General features: G+C 35.7%; 1 protein-coding gene across 1 annotated transcript; it reads right to left on the bottom strand.

Annotated features, from left to right (window-relative positions):
• Positions 1-639: 639 nt before the first annotated feature.
• f8 (coagulation factor VIII, procoagulant component) lies at positions 640-18,245 on the bottom strand. Its single transcript, XM_052574798.1, has 25 exons — positions 18,049-18,245; positions 16,631-16,728; positions 16,419-16,541; positions 15,687-15,899; positions 15,426-15,599; positions 14,316-14,540; positions 13,918-14,164; positions 13,664-13,844; positions 13,236-13,323; positions 12,625-12,842; positions 11,482-11,632; positions 11,125-11,334; positions 9,344-10,418; positions 8,503-8,668; positions 7,754-7,996; positions 6,777-7,005; positions 6,064-6,246; positions 5,832-5,948; positions 5,656-5,727; positions 5,277-5,362; positions 4,544-4,705; positions 3,856-4,000; positions 2,651-2,799; positions 1,898-2,080; positions 640-1,405 (listed from the first exon to the last, which is right to left on the bottom strand). The coding sequence occupies exons 1-25, from the start codon at positions 18,195-18,197 to the stop codon at positions 1,250-1,252; spliced, it is 5,043 nt and encodes a 1,680-aa protein (XP_052430758.1). The 5' UTR covers positions 18,198-18,245; the 3' UTR covers positions 640-1,249.
• Positions 18,246-19,247: the final 1,002 nt, after the last annotated feature.

A 19,247-nucleotide genomic window follows, 5' to 3' on the forward strand; every position in this document is an offset into this window, starting at 1 on the left:
CATATTTGAACAGAAAAAATGGTTGACATAGCATGTATATGAGAGATCTGTTCAGCATGATGCAGTAATGTTTTGTAATGACCTAATGAAAGAAATGAAAGTTAGTGAAGTCGCGTCCAGTCGTGTGTTTGTTCCTCAGCAGCAGTGTTTGTCTTTGATGAGATAACAGGTGAGACAATAGGTCACCAACTTCTTTCAGAGCCAGGCCTTCATTGTCCCTCCAAGCTAAACACATCCCCAGAGCACTTCCTGTCAAACAGGAACTGATAGTACGCTCCATTTTTATCTCGGCCAGAACATGGAAATGTTATCGTATTCCTGTGGACCTCTTCATTCCACCCATCGCCTGAAAGTCTGTTTGCTTCTCTGTTCATTGTCTTTCCGCGTGCACATTTCATTAATTGGCATCACCAGTAATTTCACATTTTATACAGACTTTGTGTGTGCGTGTGCATAAATGTGTTTTGATGAAGAAGCCGATATTATAGTCATAAATAAGAAGAAGAATTCTGTACTCCAGGTATTGAAAACAGATTTACTGATTTTTACTGGCAATACACCAAAAGGGAAGAAAACAGTCTGTGAAAGAATAATATTTGTCCAAGAAACACAAAGCACAAAGACGCTGGGGAAATCAAGGCATTTTCATAGTCTTTTTATTTCCACAATTAAACTTTAAATATTTGAAAAAGAAAAACATTAAAATAATAATCTCCCTCCTGTTTCACAGTGCAAAACACAAAAGTACAGAACATGGCAGATTCAGTAGTTATTACAGACCAGAATATACAAACATCTAATAACCAAACAATCTTCTGTAAGTTTTGATACGCAAAGGGTACATTTATTAGAAAAATAGATACTGGTAGTTTATTTCCTATAACAATAATAATTATAATGTCTCAAAAGCAGACAGTAAAATGAGCAGCGTACAGATCAGAACACTTATAACACACAACCAACAAGATTCAAAACGCACAAATCATCATATCACATGACAAAAACCTGTTCTAGAGATAAACCTATGTAGTGCTTATGTGGGCTCTGTTCAAAGCCAAAGTGGGCTGCCTAGCTAGACAGCATTTTTAGGCGTCATAGGCAGTCTCCCAGCTGACAAGTGCACAAAACCCCTCGAAAACCTCTCGATATAGCAGATCAGTCACATACTACGATGCAAACGTATAGTTTGGAACAGAGCCGTTATCAAAAACTGTGTCTTTCAACCACAATGGATGGATCTCACTTTCTCTCAAAGGGTTTGTTGAGTGTCACAGCCCAAAAACTCCAGCCGCAGGGCAATATCGTTGACCCAGCCTTTCGGGTGAATCCGTATAAAGCGAGCGAACAGGGGAGGATCAAACACGTTCAGCGCCTCTTCATCATGATCGCTGTTTCCTTCGAAGATCTACATCAAGATGAAAAAGAAACAAAACACCATAGGCATGAATAAATGACTCTCATCAAACACATTAAGAACATGTTCAGGTCATATTTCACCCCAAAATCAACAGAAAGACATAAAGAATCATATTGATTATTATTTAATTCGTATGATCACATGAAACCTATCTTAGGGCTATCACTTGTTTTGTTTTTTTTTGTTGGCTAATGTATTTAAGCAGTCAATAATAATTGGCAGTTCATTTGGTCTCCAGCCAATCCTCCATTCATTTTCTTATTTTACATGTACATAAAAATGCACATACATTTAAATTTTATGGGGAAATGTGCATCGTTATTAAGAAAATAATGCTATAATGCAAAAAAATAATAATAATACTTAATTAAACCTTTACTTCCTTTATGGAAAAGTTAGGTTTTGTTATTTTTGAGCGAAATACAACTCGAAATTACTACTCTGTTTGGTATCATTCAATACACACAAAAACAGCAGTACCTTTTCACGGTCTGTGCCCTGCTCCTTCACACTGGACCATTTGTGACCGTCATTGCTAATAGAGACGGTAAATTCAGTGACTACCATTGGTTTCAGGACAGATCGGGCCCCCTGTGTGACCACCCCGGTCACTCTCTTCACAGAGAGAAAGTCCACCTGTATCCACTCATGAGGGTTATTAGTCTGCAGAACCAGAGACGAAGAAAGGGGAGAGACAAAATATAATATGATCAGTTTAACAAAACAAACACCCAAGTGCACAATGAATGTCGATAAATCTACCAACAAATGGATAATAGTTCTAACAGCGTCCTCATGACTTATCATTTCTAAGCATATTGTGTTTTTTTTTAAAGACACTTCACTTTGCACTGATTTCTGCAGGTATAAATTGAAAGTTATTATGCAGGACAGAATTCCACGAGGAAAGGAGCTGCGCTCTAAATCACTCGAATGAACTCGTAAATCCACCTGACTGACAGCGCTTGGCTCTCTGTGCAGCTCAAAGAGGAAGTAGAAAGAGCGATAACTTAAAAACCGTAGAGAGATGGAGACAATGGAGGGATCGCCTCACTTTCACACAGTCAGACAGGATAGAGGAAACACTCACAATGGGCTTATAAAACAGACACAGTGTAGAAAGAAAATTCACTTTCGCTCTCTCTAAGATCAACACAGTGATTGAACAGACAGACAGACAGATAGATAGACAGATAGATAGATAAGTAGATGGATGGATGGGTGGACAGATACCTTGGGTCTCCATGCATTTGCTCGCCCCTCCTGGTGGAGTCTGGCGAGTTCGGGACCCCAGGACAGTAACCAGTTGTTTAAGGACGAGGAGGCACTGATGCTGCTGTTGGGAATCAACCTGCGCTCCATTCCCAGCGGCATAGAGCAACCTGACAAACACACAAGCAAACATGCGTTCATTTGTTTGAAGCGGTGATCTTACTGCCATTCTTATTTTAATTTTCATTAAAGCTTTTTTTCCTCAAAGTCTGACTCAAATATAGTCTGATGTACTATGACGACATACGTATATCTAAATGTACTTTAGCCAGTACTAAATAATGTATAAATGCAGTTCAGTTTTGTTCGTTTTAGTACATCAAGTTGAAATAAATCAAAATGGTAAATATTGCCTTCCCAAATATTACGATAGATAAAATAAGTTTGATAAAATATTTAATAACAATTCACACTATTAACTAGTGGCTTAGTAGTTTGACTATAATTAACATATTGGCTGTTAATTAGTACTAAAAATCACATATTCTGTATGAGTCTATTCTACATCCCTAATCCTAAACTTAACAACTACCTTAACTATTAATAAGCAGAAAATTAAGAGTTTATTAAGACAAACGTCGAAGTTTGTGGTTTGTTAATAGCTGGAATTGGACGTTATACTACAGTGTGACCAAATAAATTATTTGTAAGTTTTATATTTCAAATGACAAAAATGTTTTTCTTATGGTTTTAGTTTTAGTTAACTATAACCCTGGTCTTTTTTTTTTGGAGAAGCGTATCTAAATGTGCAGCTCTCTCTATCAAAATAAACTTTTTGACTCCAACTTTTCTCCGAAAATGAAGCTTTGGAGATTGCCATTGGTGCCTGAATGAGAAAGGTGTTGAAAATTAAGAGTAAACCAGGAATGCTGTAGTTAGAAAGCTTTGAAACTTGAATGAAAGTAGAAAGCTGATCTTTCTGATGCTACAACAGGATGACAGACGCTCATGAACTAACAAAAACATCCAGAGCTTTCAGATTTACATTTTTAATTCGCCGATACTGATAAAAAATGGCATACACAGACAAAGCAGAAATGTGACAGTCTTGTCGTTTGAATATAGTGTTGATGCAGTGTACAGGTTTTCTTTTCTTTAGTGTCTTTATCTCTTCCTTCAGTTTTTAGTTAGAAAGTGCTGTAATCAATCAGTGTGTGTTAACTCACTGTTAAGGTCACATCCCAGCAGCTCAATCCTCAGTGTGGGCTGCTTCTGAAAGGTCACTGGGTGAATTCGTATGTAGCGACCCACAATAGGTGGAGAAAACAAGTTCTCCTTTATTCTGGAACCGTCCATGTTTCCATTGAAGGTCTGATAAGATTAAAAATGTAACAAGAAAACAGATGTGAATAATACGGAAACAGAATGTAAAAGATACAAAAATAGTCACATTTGAAATCAGGATAGCACTTTTTTAGAAATCGAAGCAAATCACTTTCACTGGAAACATCATTTGTAGGAGCATAATTTGTAGGAATTATTAATAAAACATAATAAGATTTTTTTTTTTATAGAATGTATTTAGCAGAAAAAATTTAATTCACAACACACAATTTCTGTAAAAAAGAAAGAAAAATATATATATATTTGTAAAATAAAATCAATTAGAGGTGCTTTTGATTATTAATATTTAATGAAACCATTAAAAGTAAATCAAGAAACTGTAAAAATAAATAAATAATAATAATACTGAATGGGGGGGGGGGGGGGGGTTGACATCATAATTTTTAATAAAATAGAGGTAAAAAAGGTGAGGGTGGAGATGGTCATTATGCTAACACTAAATAACAGTGAAAGAAACATTATAAGAGAACTTCTGGGAGGAAAAATGCTAATGCAGATGTTTGTACTGACGTAAGATGACTTGGTACTGTTTCCTCGGTAGGTAGTCCAGTTCTCCTGGTCGATGCTGTAACTGACGGTGTACAGGATGGTGAAATACTCGCTCAGACCCATCGAGGTCTTCGCACCCTGAGTCTGAATGCCATGAAGAAGCATGGGCCTCAGCAGATCCACCTAACACAACACACAAACAGAATAGATATGGAAAGTTGTCTCATTCTGTTATATAACAGTGAATTTGTGCTTGTTTACTAAAACAGTTTAAAACAATGGGATAGTAAGTTGTGCATTGCTAAAAAATAACATCTGCTTCAAAAAAAATTTAATTACTTTTCAGTGTTAAGATTTTATAAATGCCTAGAACTTTTCCAGGAAACCCACTATCATATGAACCCTGCTAAAAATAGTGAATTGTTTTATATCCTGCATCCTACTATTACACTATTGAAGCAATGATTCAATAAAATCTACCGCACAAACCTATTTATAGTTTTTAAAAGTATTTCCCACTTTGTCTTGCAGACAATGAAAATATTATTTTTCATGACTTGCTGACTGTGGAGCAAAGAGTCACTTTTGTACGTGACACATTGTGAGATATGGGCCGCAAATAAATTGTAAAGTATTATTTTTAAATTTAAATGTAAGCCATCAAGGTCCATGACCGAGTAAACATTTAGCACAGTTCCTTAAAAATGAGCCAAAGGAAAGCATGTTACATCTGCAAACAAAAGATTTCTTTTACCTGGAGCCAGGAGTCTGTGCCGCTGCCCATCCAGGCATTAATAGAGCCAGATAACTCAAGTCTGGCTAAACTTGGCTTCCAGTCACCTGGAAGAGAAATGGGATTTCAACAGTTCAATCAATGTGAAAACATTTTATTAAAAACACTAGCTAATCTGTAGCTAAAGTAAAAAAAAGTGCTATGGATTTTCTATGGAATTTGCACCCGTTTTATTATTGCATTATTTTTTATTCTTTATTTTGCTATTGCAAATCAGTATATTGAATGATTATGTGACAGTGAAGCCTGGAGTAATGATGAAAATAAAAACTAATTCAACATAATAACAAAAACTATAATAGTATATCAATGACACTGCTAAAATATCCCTGTCTCTTACCAGAGTGGCCAGAGGCTGTTATTTGTTTATTGTCAATCCATTTCGACTGCATTCCCAATGGCTGAATGCACCCTTTAAAACAAAATCCGTCAATTTGAGGACTATTAGTAACTCAAAACATGACTGCAGGATGCCAAGAAAGGTCTTCCCATAGAGGATAGAGTTAAAGCTCTTACGTGGGTTGTAGACCAGCAACTTAGCCCTCATGCCTGCCATCTGATGTTCTCCTATAGTGCACTCCACTAACCAGGTGCCTGTGATGGTTGGCCTCAACTCCACCGTCCCAAAAACCCCTGCCAAATGAGACAGAATTGTCATTATACACTGTATATACTATATATATATATATAAACCTAAAAGACAAGTAGGGTGTTGGGTAAAAGATTTATGTATTTGTTTGTAGTTTACCGGGATAGAGATTGAAAACTCCCATACGGTGTTCCTGATCTTTTCTGACTCCGAACGGCAGTCCGTGGAAGTGTACGGCGTGAAACTCGCCTTGACTCCCAACGTTGAGGAGGTGCCAGCGAGCCGTCCGGTACTGTTCCACTATCAGGCCAGGAAGCGTCTCTGACACATAGCCATTAATAGCTAAAAGCATCAAGAAATACAACACAATAATTATGGCTATTAATACATTTCCTAATATGCCAAGGTCATAGGTTCAGTTCCCAGGTATTGTGCAAAAAAAAAAAAAAATTATATATATATATATGTCTTGAATGCATTGTACGTTGTTTTGGATAAAATCAGAAAACAAATGCATAAATCTAAATATAGATAGATGTGTTGCCCTGAGTCAATGAAATTCCAAACTTTTTGTTTGTATTTGGAAAAACTGTGTGTTTGGAACATTGGCAGTAAGCTAAATTAGTTCAGTATGTTACATTATATGTCCTGTTTCTTGTACTAAGGAAAAGTAATAGAAAAGTGTTTGTGTGTGTGTAATTTAACCACCAAATTACGTAAGTATCACAATAACAAGCACAAACACTCATGTCTGTTTGGTTTTATTAGCATTGTCATAGAAACATTTGTCTTTTTTGAGACAAAGAAAGAGATCTGACTGGTTGTCTCGTAAGAGATGAATGCAATGTTAATCATAAATTCTAAAAATGTACCCGCAAACTTGTTGCTCATCTCGAACCATGGGTCATTTTCTTTGGCCTGGCAGAGAGGGGTGCAAAACCTCTTGGTGTTGTAGTCAAGGTACCAGCTCTTTCTTTCATCAAAAGTGGTGAAGAGAAGGAAGAAATCTGTCACTTCGGGCTGAAGCAAGACGTGTGGACGAAGGGTACCAGGACGACAGATGAGCACCGGACCGATCAGACCAGAGTTTATGTCCTTCTCCTGTTGAATGCAGGAGGAATACAGAAGTTATTTATATGTTTGGCAGACGCTTTTATCCGAAGTGACTATCCGAAGTGACTGAATTTTTAGTTGAGCGTCATTTGATCATGCTTTTATGGTTCATATGTAGTGAGAATATGGAGTTCTCTCTCTTTTCCTGTAGCTCAATTGGTAGTACACTGCACTATCAAGTGCAAGGTTATGGGTTCGATTCCCCGGGAACACATGATATGTAAAAATTGATAACCTGAATGCACTGTAAGTCGCTTTGGATAAAAGCGTCTGCTAAATGCATACATTTTTAATTTATACTCTCATATTGATTTTTCTAAAAAATGATGCATGGATAATCAAGTAAGTAGTAAGTGTCCATCTTGAAAAACTTTGAAAAACACATTTACACTTACATTTACTTTAGAAAAATCTGATTTCACAGCAAACATGAACCATATGTTTTTACATATATATATATATATATATATATATATATATATATATATATATATATATATATATAAAAGAAAAGCCTTTTACTTGCTAAAAAAGTATAAACTATCAATCAGATGACAAAGTACATGAAGTAGATTGTGTGCAACAGGTTTTTCAGTAAAGTTTTGATCATTTAGAGGCCTTAGAAATATGAATATCAAATATGATGAGGAGGCTTTATAGGATTGAAGACAACATGAAAACGTCAAATGTTTGTGCTTCAACCTTATTTTGATTAATGTGTTGCATATTGATTTACCATGTTGACGTTGGAGTAGTAGGCTCCAGCCTTGCAATCAAACTCTGATGCTGAGGGACCTTGTCGTCTGGAGACTCTCCAGTTGTAAACCCTCTCCTGCCCTGGAGGAACGGGATCACCTGGTACTCCCTCGGCCTTGGTGCCTTCTGGGCCCGTTCCAGGGCTAAAACTCCCCTGCATCTTATCGTACACCCCATGCAAGTGGAAAGAGTACGGTCTGGATGCCAGGTTCTTGAAAACCACCTTGTGGGAAAAGAAATGCAAGAAATTAGCTTGTGCAATGACAAAAGTGTTGTCACAATTATACCTTCAGCAGATGCTTTTATACAAAGCAACTTACAATAGAGCCGCATAAGCAATTTGTCACGGAGCCAGCCAATAATATTCGTAGTATGCAATGCCACATTTATTCAAATGTTAGATTAGGACTTAAGCTAGAGTAGGAGGTTTGGAGGTTAAATTTCAAGGACAGTTTTCTCTTGTCGCTGATGTAGCACCGTATGAAACACAGCTCATACAGAAGTCACTTTACAAAACAGCTTTCTTTTGGTCTGTGCAACAAATTAGGTTGAACCAGCTTGAACCGGTTGCAATCTGTGTGGAAAAATCTTTGAATTTCTACTGAAACGACTGGATTTCTTCAATGAAAATTCATCCAAATAACAGCAAATGTGACTGCACCTAAGAATACAATATTCAGTTAACTTAAAAGGCTCCTTTTAATAGCGCCTATTAATGAAGAAACTTACAGTTAGAACATCATTGATTTCTGCCTTCAGCACAGGACCCATAATGCCGAGGTGCTCGTCCAGTTCTCCTCGTTTGATTGGATTCTTGAAATCTCTGTCCTGGTAGGCTCTGAAAACCACTTTTTTATAGGCTGGGAAATATTTTCTCATTCCCATCCGCACTTCTCTGTGAACACATGAAATATTTAGTGCAAGTACAATTAACCAAGCCTTTGAGGCTGGTTTTAGGCTTAATTTTTTATTTTTAATCTTAAAATCTAAATAGATTTGATCCAATCGAACACCACCAAAATTGAGATTTTATAAAATGTTTAACATTCATATATATAATTTCATATTATATTTGTGTGATTAGAAATATTTGAGAATTTTTTGCTAAATGTGTTGATGACATTTCTATAAAAAAAGCATTCTAAGGCATTTTTGCTCTTCAAGATAAAACTAACTAACTATATACAACTAAACAAAAAAGATCTGATTCAGTCCGACACCACCAAGAATTTGATTTTATACAATATCTTATATTCTCTTGGAGCTAGCATCCTTGCTATTGCATGTTCACCAACTGGATTCTATTTCCAATTTTAAAACTCAGATTAAAACATATTTTTTTAGAATCAATTGTTTAATTTATAAGTTTGTGTTTACTATTTGTGTTGTGTTTATGCTATTTGTATTTCAGTGATTTTGCTGTAAGGTGTCCTTGAGTGAATTGAAAGGCACTTATAAATGAAAGGTATAATACTTAGTAATATTTACAATTTGAAACATTATGAATTCTTTAGAATTATCCACGAAAATTACCAAAATACGTTTGTGTCTCATCAGAATGTTTTTTTACCTTGGTTTGATGAGTTGAGCTGGTTTATTGATCCCATAATCCCACATGATCTCCTCTGCTGCGATATAGTAACTTCTGAACCTTGATTCTGTGGATCTTATGCCGACATTATCTTCAACATGATGCTCCGATCCAATAACACTTCCTTCATCGCCATAATCATCATAGTCACTTGCCAGGGATCTCCTCCCATAGGTCTGGTTATCTGATGAATTTAACTCTGGCTCCAAAACCGATTCCAAACCTGGTTGGAGCTTCTTTGGATCTTTGTGCTCATAGCCGTGAAGATTCAAATTTTCCTCCAGCTTGTCCTGCTTTAGATCAGAACTTCCAGAGTCTTTCAGAACGTCATTGTTGCTCTGGACTGTGGAATCCACTTTGTTTGTTTTGTCTTTGCTGGCGCTCCTCAGCTCCACATTCCTCACTTTCTCTGATCTATCTTCCGTAGAGTCATTTTGAAGTTGGTTATTCAATTGGTTTTTATCTTTAAAAAGTAATTTTCGGAATAGGTCATTTGTTGAATGGGTTTTATTCAGCTGTATGTTTGCATTGTTCATGTTTTGGTGTCCTCCTGTAAATGGCTTGTTTTCTGCTGTATTTGATACCGTTGGATCAATCACGTTTGACCTACTTCTGTAAGGCTCAGATTCATGGTGGGACCTTTTTTGACGTTCCAATGAATTTCTGCTCATCTCCCCGTCCAGTTGATCCAAAATATCTTGTGGAATACCGCCCTGTGATAACGCATCCAGATCTTTTTCCCAATTCACGGGAACATATCTTATCTCACACACATGAGTTCTGTTTTGTCTCTCAGTGTCTGAGCTCATGTTTTCTCGTCCAATCGCAGAGTCTGTCACAGTTCTGTTTCGGCACACACGAACAGCGATAGTGCGGTTCTTTTCCTTTGTGCCTCGTGGAATCGGGAAATTCTGTTCAATGAATTCATTAAATTCTTCATCGTAGTCTTCGTTGTCCACCACAGGTAGGACTCTTTCACAGTTAACAACCGTGTAGCGAACACTCATGCCTCGTTGTTTCAGAGACGGGTCAAATGCGCTCACCTCCCATTCACCTACAAAGTTCAAATATCAAACTTATGAAAATGGTATCAAAACAGGTTCCTGGTTTAATTATGAACGATTCTTATATTCGTCTTCCTAATCTTTCATTGATGACTTGATCCGCCCTAAACGGCATTTTTTTTTCCATGTATACAATATATATTGTTTCAGTGCAGCTTTACATTAATGAACAGGAAAAATAACTTAATATGGCAGAATTAATCAATTTACGAAAAGTTACGCAGCTCTACAGAAGGTTATACTGTCAATAGTTATATAATAGTATTTTTACGTTAATTAGTTTTTATATTTTCATTTTTAATTTGAATTTTACTTTACGTTTTATTAATTTTGATGTTTTTTTAAACACACTACTTACTATATTAAATAATTCTACATTTTTAAATGTCTTTTGAAGTCTATTCCCACTTACACTGCATTTATTTGATTATGAATACTGTAAAGATATTAACATTGTAAAATATTATAGAAATTTCACAAAACTATTATGTTAGCTTTTATATAATAGGAAATAACATAACATTTTGCAAATAACTCAAACAAATGTTATTATATTTTATTTTATTATTTTAGGTCATGCTAATTTAGTTTTTAACGGTTTTAATTTTGGATTTTTTTAATGATAATAACCCTTCATCGAACCATCTTATTTTTCAAAGCATCCGCTCCAGCGGATCAATCTCTTGATACTCTTACCTAGCATCTCCACTTCAGTGGTGACTGTGTCTCCAGTCATTGGGAAGAGTGTGAGGACAGTGCCATATGTTTTATCCCTCTCAAATGTGTTTCCTGTGAAGTAGACTGACAGGAAGTTGTTTTGCATGCCAATGCTTGCCACATGCCACAGTATGACATCGCCAACACACATCCTGAATTGTAGGTTGTTGAACATGAACCCGTTAACAGCTGAAACACAGAGAGAAACTCAAAATATCTGCAATTTAACTCATGGAAAATGGAGATCAATCCAGTTTTTAAGTAATACAAATACACAAAGCAATCTCACGTTATTCAATAATTTACATCCAGAGACTAAAAAAAAACAACACCCACTGTGCATGACATTTGAACTGTAGAAATCTGGATCATTGCGGTCAATCTTAGTTGGGTCTTCACTATTTTTTTTCAGGTTCTCCTCAAAGTACCAGCTTCTGTTTTCATCAAACACGGTGAACAAGAGCTTCTTCTCTTTATCTGAAGTTAACTGTGAAAACATATCATTAATCATTTCCATCCATCTGATAAACCAACATACTGTAGGCTCAATGCAAAGGAGTGCCTCTACATACATTTTAAATAAATCTACATGCATGCAATTTACGATTTACTCCTGAAATGTATACTATAGGCAATAAAACACCAACAAGTTTTATTATTTTTCATACAAATTATGATTAAGGGCAGATAATTTAGTAATAAAGGCTTATTTTCACACAGTTCCTTGCACAGTACTATGTTATAACACTTTTATCATATTGGTTAATTTGTAAACTAAAACATTTTCTTGTTTACATCACATAGCCAGCTCACTATGTTTGGCTTTGTCTGCAATGGTAAACTTGCTTGGTAGAGCACCTGTTACACTTGTGATGCGAAGTGCTCAAGTACGAGTCCCGTGAAACACGAGTCACGGCAAATAAACTCAAAGACTTAAAGGTGCTGTATGTAAGATTTTGGCTCTACTAAAGCATAAAATTCCAAAAGCAACATGCTAAGTTAACATACTTGTTTATCTGTAAAACAATGCTATGTTCTCCTTTGAAAATGTGCGTTCTGGGTTAGAATGCCGGTCTCTGTTTCGGTTTTTGAAACCCGCCCACTCGTTTATCCAAATGTATTTTGGCACTCCAGGTTGCCAGTTGGCAGATCTGGTCAATCTGGCAACCTGTGTGTACATAAGGACTGAGGAGGAGGGGCTAGGTGAAAAAAACCCTCTAAAATATTTTGAATTTGGACTGCAATACCTAGTTTAACCACTCTGTGTCAATCCTACATACAACACCTTTAAAGAAGCAAGCTGAAATGACATGGTTTATTCAGCAAAGTTTTTTTTTTCCTCACTTTTGCATTGAACATTTGATTTTAGCACCATTTACTGGACATTACACTTTCTAAGTTTAATTGTTTTTGCAGAAATGTCGCTACATTTTTCCAGTCAGTCTGGGTGGAGATAAACAGATCTGAACCCGATCTTACCACTCTGCCTCTTTTGTCCAGAGATTGGGATTTGCAGATGATAAGGGGTCCCACCAGCCCAGATGCCAAGTCCCGAATGGGATCCACCATACTCTGGTATAAGCGCGTGAGGCATCTTGGGTCAGCTTCTGTGGGTCCATCTTCAGCTGTCAGTTTCCAGAGGTACATCATTATCTCACCTGGGGGAACGGCCAAAGAACGAAGGTCCACCTGTTTGTCTTCAACCCACAAAGAAATAAAAATCGATTAAATTCATTAAAAGTTAACTTGTATCCAGCTGACTAGAATAACTTGATACCAGGGTTATTAGCATTAACTAAAACTAAAATCATTAAAAAATTATTGTTAAAATAAAATAAATGAATGAAATATATCAACGTAAACTTCTATTTAAGCTAACTTCGAAGACAGCATTTCTAATTTTTGTTTTGTGTACCATGAAGTACTAAAATAACTACAATTTAAATAAAAAATTATATTGAAACTATATAGAAAAAAAACGGACACAAATACATGTATGCATTTAGCAAATGCTTTTAAAGATTGTGTGGGTGTGTGTGTGTGTGTATAAAATGTTTCCCTTATGTTCAATGAAATGCAATGACTCATACCTTTGTTTGTGTTCTTCAACGGCTGAACACTGGTCAGGCCATTTGGATAAATGTTGAATGGTCGACTGGCCATATTTTTAAAAACAATCTGATAAGACATACAAAATAGTGAATTTCAGAAAATGTAAATATTATATATATAATAAAAATCAAATTTAATTGTCTCAGTTTAACACTTTAAAGTCTCCATGAAATGAAAAATGCTATCTATTTATTTCCTAAATGTGTTTTATTGATCTTGACCTATTGACTCATCAATTCATCCAAGCAAGTTTCATATTACATTTTTCATACAAGTCATATGAACTAATTTTATGATACATTTACATTTAAAAGCTTCTGAACCAATTGATTGCACTGGAAAAGATCGACCAGTCATTTTCTGTGAAATAAAGAAATGCCTGTCCCTTTAAATCCACATCCTCTACCTGAAATTTGTCTCCCACTTCCCCTCTGAGCTCTGGGCCCATCAGCATTTTTCCGGTGGTTTTCTTCTTAGTGAAGGTCTTGTCTGTGTACTCCACGAAAGCCACTTTCTTATAAACACCACCCAAACGCTGAGGACCTTTTCTGAACCACTCAGATCCTGCTCCTGACGACGATGAAGTCCTGAAGCATGAAAATCAACATTATTTTCAGTCGGCTTGACATCAGTCATCTCAGGGCATACTCAAAGTCTTACCGATCGCCGCTCTGAGACGAATAGTCCCAGTCCATCTCCTCTGCAGCGATGTAATGAACCCAAACTTTAGGTCTTCCCTTGGCGCTTGATCGAAGCACTGATACAGGGCCTCCTTGCTTGTACACAATGGAGAACATGTTGTCTTCATCCTCCTCATCATCATTATGTATGACGTTTCGTTTGTCTGGGATCGGGGCTAGCGCAGGTTCAGGACAGTTGTCAACAGTGAAGAATGCATTCATACCAGCTAGAGAAGAGAGTTAAATCTAACATCAGTGATTTATAGGCTTATTATAGCTTTTTGTGCATTATCACCACAAATATTGAACTTTTGAAGCCTCTTCCAGCAGAAACTTTGGTTTAAGAGTTTCATGTATGAGTTCATGTATGAGTCTTACCTGTCTGATGAGAGTGGATCTTACAAGAGATCAGAAACTTTCCGGTAGCAGATGGCTTCATGAGGGCTGTGGTGAAGGTCATGGGCGTTATCGCCACAGTTACCCGATTATGGTCGAACACCTTAAGTGTGTGTCCTTCAAACTGGATGCTGTGGATCTCTGGGGTCGAGCCAAGACCAATAAGATGCCAGGACACCACTGGACTCTTCAGGCACACGGTTAGACCTGAAGAAACAGAAATTACAGAATATGTTTGAGTATTACACCTGTAAAGAACATGTCAACCCCAAAATCAGAAAAAGGAAATGAAGGGACAGATTTACTATAAGCTTGCGTCAACGCAAACCCTCATTTGGCGTTAAAAACTACTGTCAGGATTTACTAAAGAGACGCCATGGGAAATGAATGCCCCAAAAAAAGCATGTCTTAAAGCAGGTGGTTATTTGCGCTGGTCATTATGGAAGTGAGATGTTGCGTCTGTGAACTTTAATGTGAGCATTGTTGATAAATTACATGCAAAATGCTTTTATGGAGTTGTGCTAATTGCTCTGTTTAGTAAATCCGTTAAAAAAATTTGAATGTACCAAAATGAAAAAAAAAGAAGTGTCACTATTGGTCAAAATTTTGTAATATTTAAGCCTTTCTGCTTTATATACAGTAAAAAAAAAAAAAAAAAGTAATATTTCTGAGCCTGAAGGGTCATGTGACAACTGAAGACTGGAGAAATTAGCTGAAAATTCAGCTTTGCATCAAAAGAATAAATTACATTTTAAAATATATTCAAATAAAAAAACAGCTATTTTAAATTGCAATAATATTTCACAATATTAATATTTAACAATATTACTGTATAAATAGAGCCTTGGTGAGCATGAGAAACTTCTTTCAAAATCATTAAAACAATGTTTAAATAAAAATTTGGTTGTGTACATTTATATTTAGCATGAAAATGAACATTTTAGTACCTTTTAATATACTTTTAACATTAATATATGACATTATTTTCACTCGAATCAAACCTAAATTCTACTTTATAATGTACCGTATTAAAGTGAAAAATCTCATTCTTAACACAGCAATGATAACCATGTGTGCTGAGGCTGATCGCACCTGGTAATGTTGAGTTGATGTATCCATTGATGGTGTGGTACTGGGTTGGACTGGATGTTTTCTTCACTTTGTCTGCTCGGCCAACTTCCCGGTACCAACTTTGACTCTCGTCGAAGACAGCAAAAAGCAAGATGAACTCGGGAACCTTCCGCTGTCTCTCCTCGGTCAGAGCCTCTGAGAGAGGTCAAATGTTAAAAGACATGTCAAATATACAGTGCACTCGTTTCAGTACAAATCCCAACAGAGAAGCAACAATCACACCTGTTTTACAGATCAGAAGAGTCCCGACGAGTCCGCTGTTGAAGTCTCGGACGATGTCCACCTGTGATGAGTAGATGTAGGTGAGACAGTCTGGATCTGATGTGGTTGGCCCGGAGTTGGGAGAAATGTCCCACACGTACTTGTAGTAACCACCAGGAGGCACTGCATCGTCCGCTCGCTCCTGAACAGAACTGGAGTCCTCGTACCCCGCGCCTGCCATCGAAAAGCAGAAGGATGTTGAGGTTTATCTTTACACATTATGGGTTTTCAAACCCATCAGGATATTGCTGTATCTCTCAAAATAGTGCTTTTTATGGTGGGTAAGCCCGAAATTACTCTATGCGGGAAATCACATGTATTTTATGTTCTCTGGAATTTATTAGTATCTCCGGTGTTACATAACACATTACAGAATTCCAAAACAAGCCTATAATGATGCTGCAATTTCAGTCTAGAAACATTTTGTCTTATGCTGTAAAAGTTGGACAGTCTGGGGTTAAATTGTTTACATTTCAGAAGGGGTTTTTCGCAGCAGTGTGATTCCCCAAAACGTTACACTGAGTAATTCTTAAAAGAACCACTTTTAGAACGTTTAGAACTTTGTGATATTATAAAGAACGTTTGGTGCAATGGAAAGATTCCTTGGATATTAAATGTTCTTCATGGAACCATCAATGCCTGTAAACCTTTATTTTTATATATTGAATGCAAATTATTTTAGATTTACTGTACCTTCCGATTGTTTCCAGTACTGAATGCCGATTGGAGAAATACTGTAAGATTGTGATGCAAAGTTTTTGAAGTGCACCACAACCCTGTCGTTCACCACTGTTCTGATAGTCGGGCCTTGAATACCTGAAACAGATCATTTAATATTCTATTTATTCATTTCTAAACTTCATGTTTTTTTCCTAAGAAGCTGAGATTTCAACACCTATACTGACCAGCCCATGGAGGTTTTGACTTCGGTGTTGTAAAAGTAGCATCAGTGTATTCTGTATATACAGCCTTGATGTATTTCTGGACACCAGATGCTAATTTCCTGTTAGGAATAATTTTGCTGTCACTAGACATATTTGCAAAACAGTGCAATGAAACATAATACAACACAACTTCCACTAGAGTTTTCATATCATTGCTTAATATTGAAAAAAAAAAATAGTTCACACACAAATATATTCATACTCAGCCCATTCACAATATAGACAAGTTTATTTCTTAATCAGAACAGATTTGGAGAAACGTAGCATTGCATCAGTTGCTCAACAATGGATCCTCTGCAGTGAATGGGTGCCGTCAGAATGAGAGTCCAAACAGATGATAAAAACAACAATAATCCACATTTGTGGATTGTTGTGATGTATTTGTGAGTTATTGTGACTCTTTGCATTAATTTATAACATTTTGGAAGTGGTGATTTGAAGTTAAAAACATCAAACGCACAGCTTTTGACTTCACAGGACATTAATTGATCGGCTAGTCGGATGTAATACTTCCATATTATTTGGATGTTTTTATCAGCTGTTTGGACTCCCATTCTGATGGCACCCATTCACTTTAGAGTATCCATTGTTGTGGTAATGATACATTTCTCCACATCTGAAGAATAAACAAACTACTCTAGATCTTAAATGGCCTGAGGGTGAGAAAATGTTCAGCAAATTTTCATTTTGGGTGAACTATTCCTTTAATAATTATACCCGACAATGTATTTCAAAATTTTTGTACCAACTTAGAACATTTTGTCTTATAAAGGATTATAATGGTTGCAAGAAGTATGCATATTCAGCAAATGATCTGCTGTGGTTTCACACTAATGTGAGCTGTTATTACGCTCTGTTCTTAAAAACACCAAATCAAAGCATGTTTGTTCTGACCACATATTCACTATTCATAAACTGAAAATCACTACACTATATTATTTATAAATAAGTAACAGGCAGGCTTCTGTTCACAAAAAAATCAATCAAATTATGAATGACATTGACTGTGTCTAAGTGCAAACTATGCTCAAATTTGTTATGCTCTGTTTAACTATACAACTTGGAAGCATAATTGAAATTTGGACAGCCCTAAAAGCTTTTTGTCTTTAAGGGTCGCTGGACTGAGTCCATGCCAACTAATGAAAAGATCAAACACTTTCTCAAAGCTGTTTTCTTTCAATAATTACTAACTGATGACATTATGCTTGATGGTCAGATTCCCATTTACTCTGATAAAACACTTACTGTTTGAACACAGTGGTATTTTGAGAACACTAGCAACATTTGTATAATAAAAGACATAAAAAGTGTATATAATAAATCTTTATGGGTAGCAATAATTGAAAAGCATGTGTGTGCATAATAATAAATGTGCCCACCTCTGGTTTGCAGTAGGATCTGTTGTGTCTGTAAACACATATTCCCACTTAGTTTCCACTGCTGCGATGAAGAACTCCAGAGTCTTCGCCAGGACACAGGAAGACTTCAGACACACCGTGAGGGAGAGGAGCAACACAACAACCTTCATCACTGGAGCACAAGGCAAACACGCTGCCTGAATGAGATGCTGAGATGCTGTTGGGACATATTTAACTGCACAGGAAAAGTGTTTAGGGAGGAGCCAGAGAGAGAGGGGGGGCGTTCATGGTAATCATGAATTATGATGAATGTTTGAGTCATAGAAAGAATGAGGTAAGAAAGATTGCACTCTTTTGCAAATTTCAACTGTATTTTTAGTTCTTTTTTCCTGAAAAACAGATGTTTTGGGCAATAGTAATAGTGATGCTTGTCATAAGCACTACTAACAGTCTTAATCATTTACACTTAACCTTTAATTAATTACATTAGCACAGCAAATAAAGTACCATTTAAAGCAGAGTTCTTTTAACTTTTCTTAACAAGAAACAAAATGGGATATATATATATATATATATATATATATATATATATATATATATATATATATATATATATATATATATATACTTTTTCCCCCTACAAAGCTTCACTTAGAAATTGTGAATATATATATATATATATATATATATATATATATATATATATATATAGGCTATATTTTTGTATATATATATATATATATATATATATATATATATATATATATATATATATATATATATATATATATATATATATATATATATATATATATATATATATATAGGCTATGTTTTTGTATATATATATATATATATATATATATATATATATATATATGTGTGTATGTATGTATGTATGTATGTATGTATGTATATGTAAGAGCTATTTCTTAAAGAACCCATGCAGATTGTTTAATTAATAAATGATTGTTACTTAATTTCCACACATACAAGCAAAACATTCTTGAATATCTTGTTCCTGTGATATTTGGTTTTAGTCCATTATACAGCAATAAAAAGCATTATACATTTTAGGCTATAAAACACGTGAGCCATAAAGAAAGACTGCATTCAAAGGTGTCATATGATACTTTTTTTAAAGATCATTATTTGGTGTAACAGAATATGGTGACATGCTTTTATGTTCAAAAAACATTATTGTTCAAACACTGTACATT

The sequence above is a fragment of the Carassius gibelio genome, chromosome B14 (genome assembly GCF_023724105.1).
Source record: "Carassius gibelio isolate Cgi1373 ecotype wild population from Czech Republic chromosome B14, carGib1.2-hapl.c, whole genome shotgun sequence".
Classification (NCBI taxonomy): domain Eukaryota; kingdom Metazoa; phylum Chordata; class Actinopteri; order Cypriniformes; family Cyprinidae; genus Carassius; species Carassius gibelio.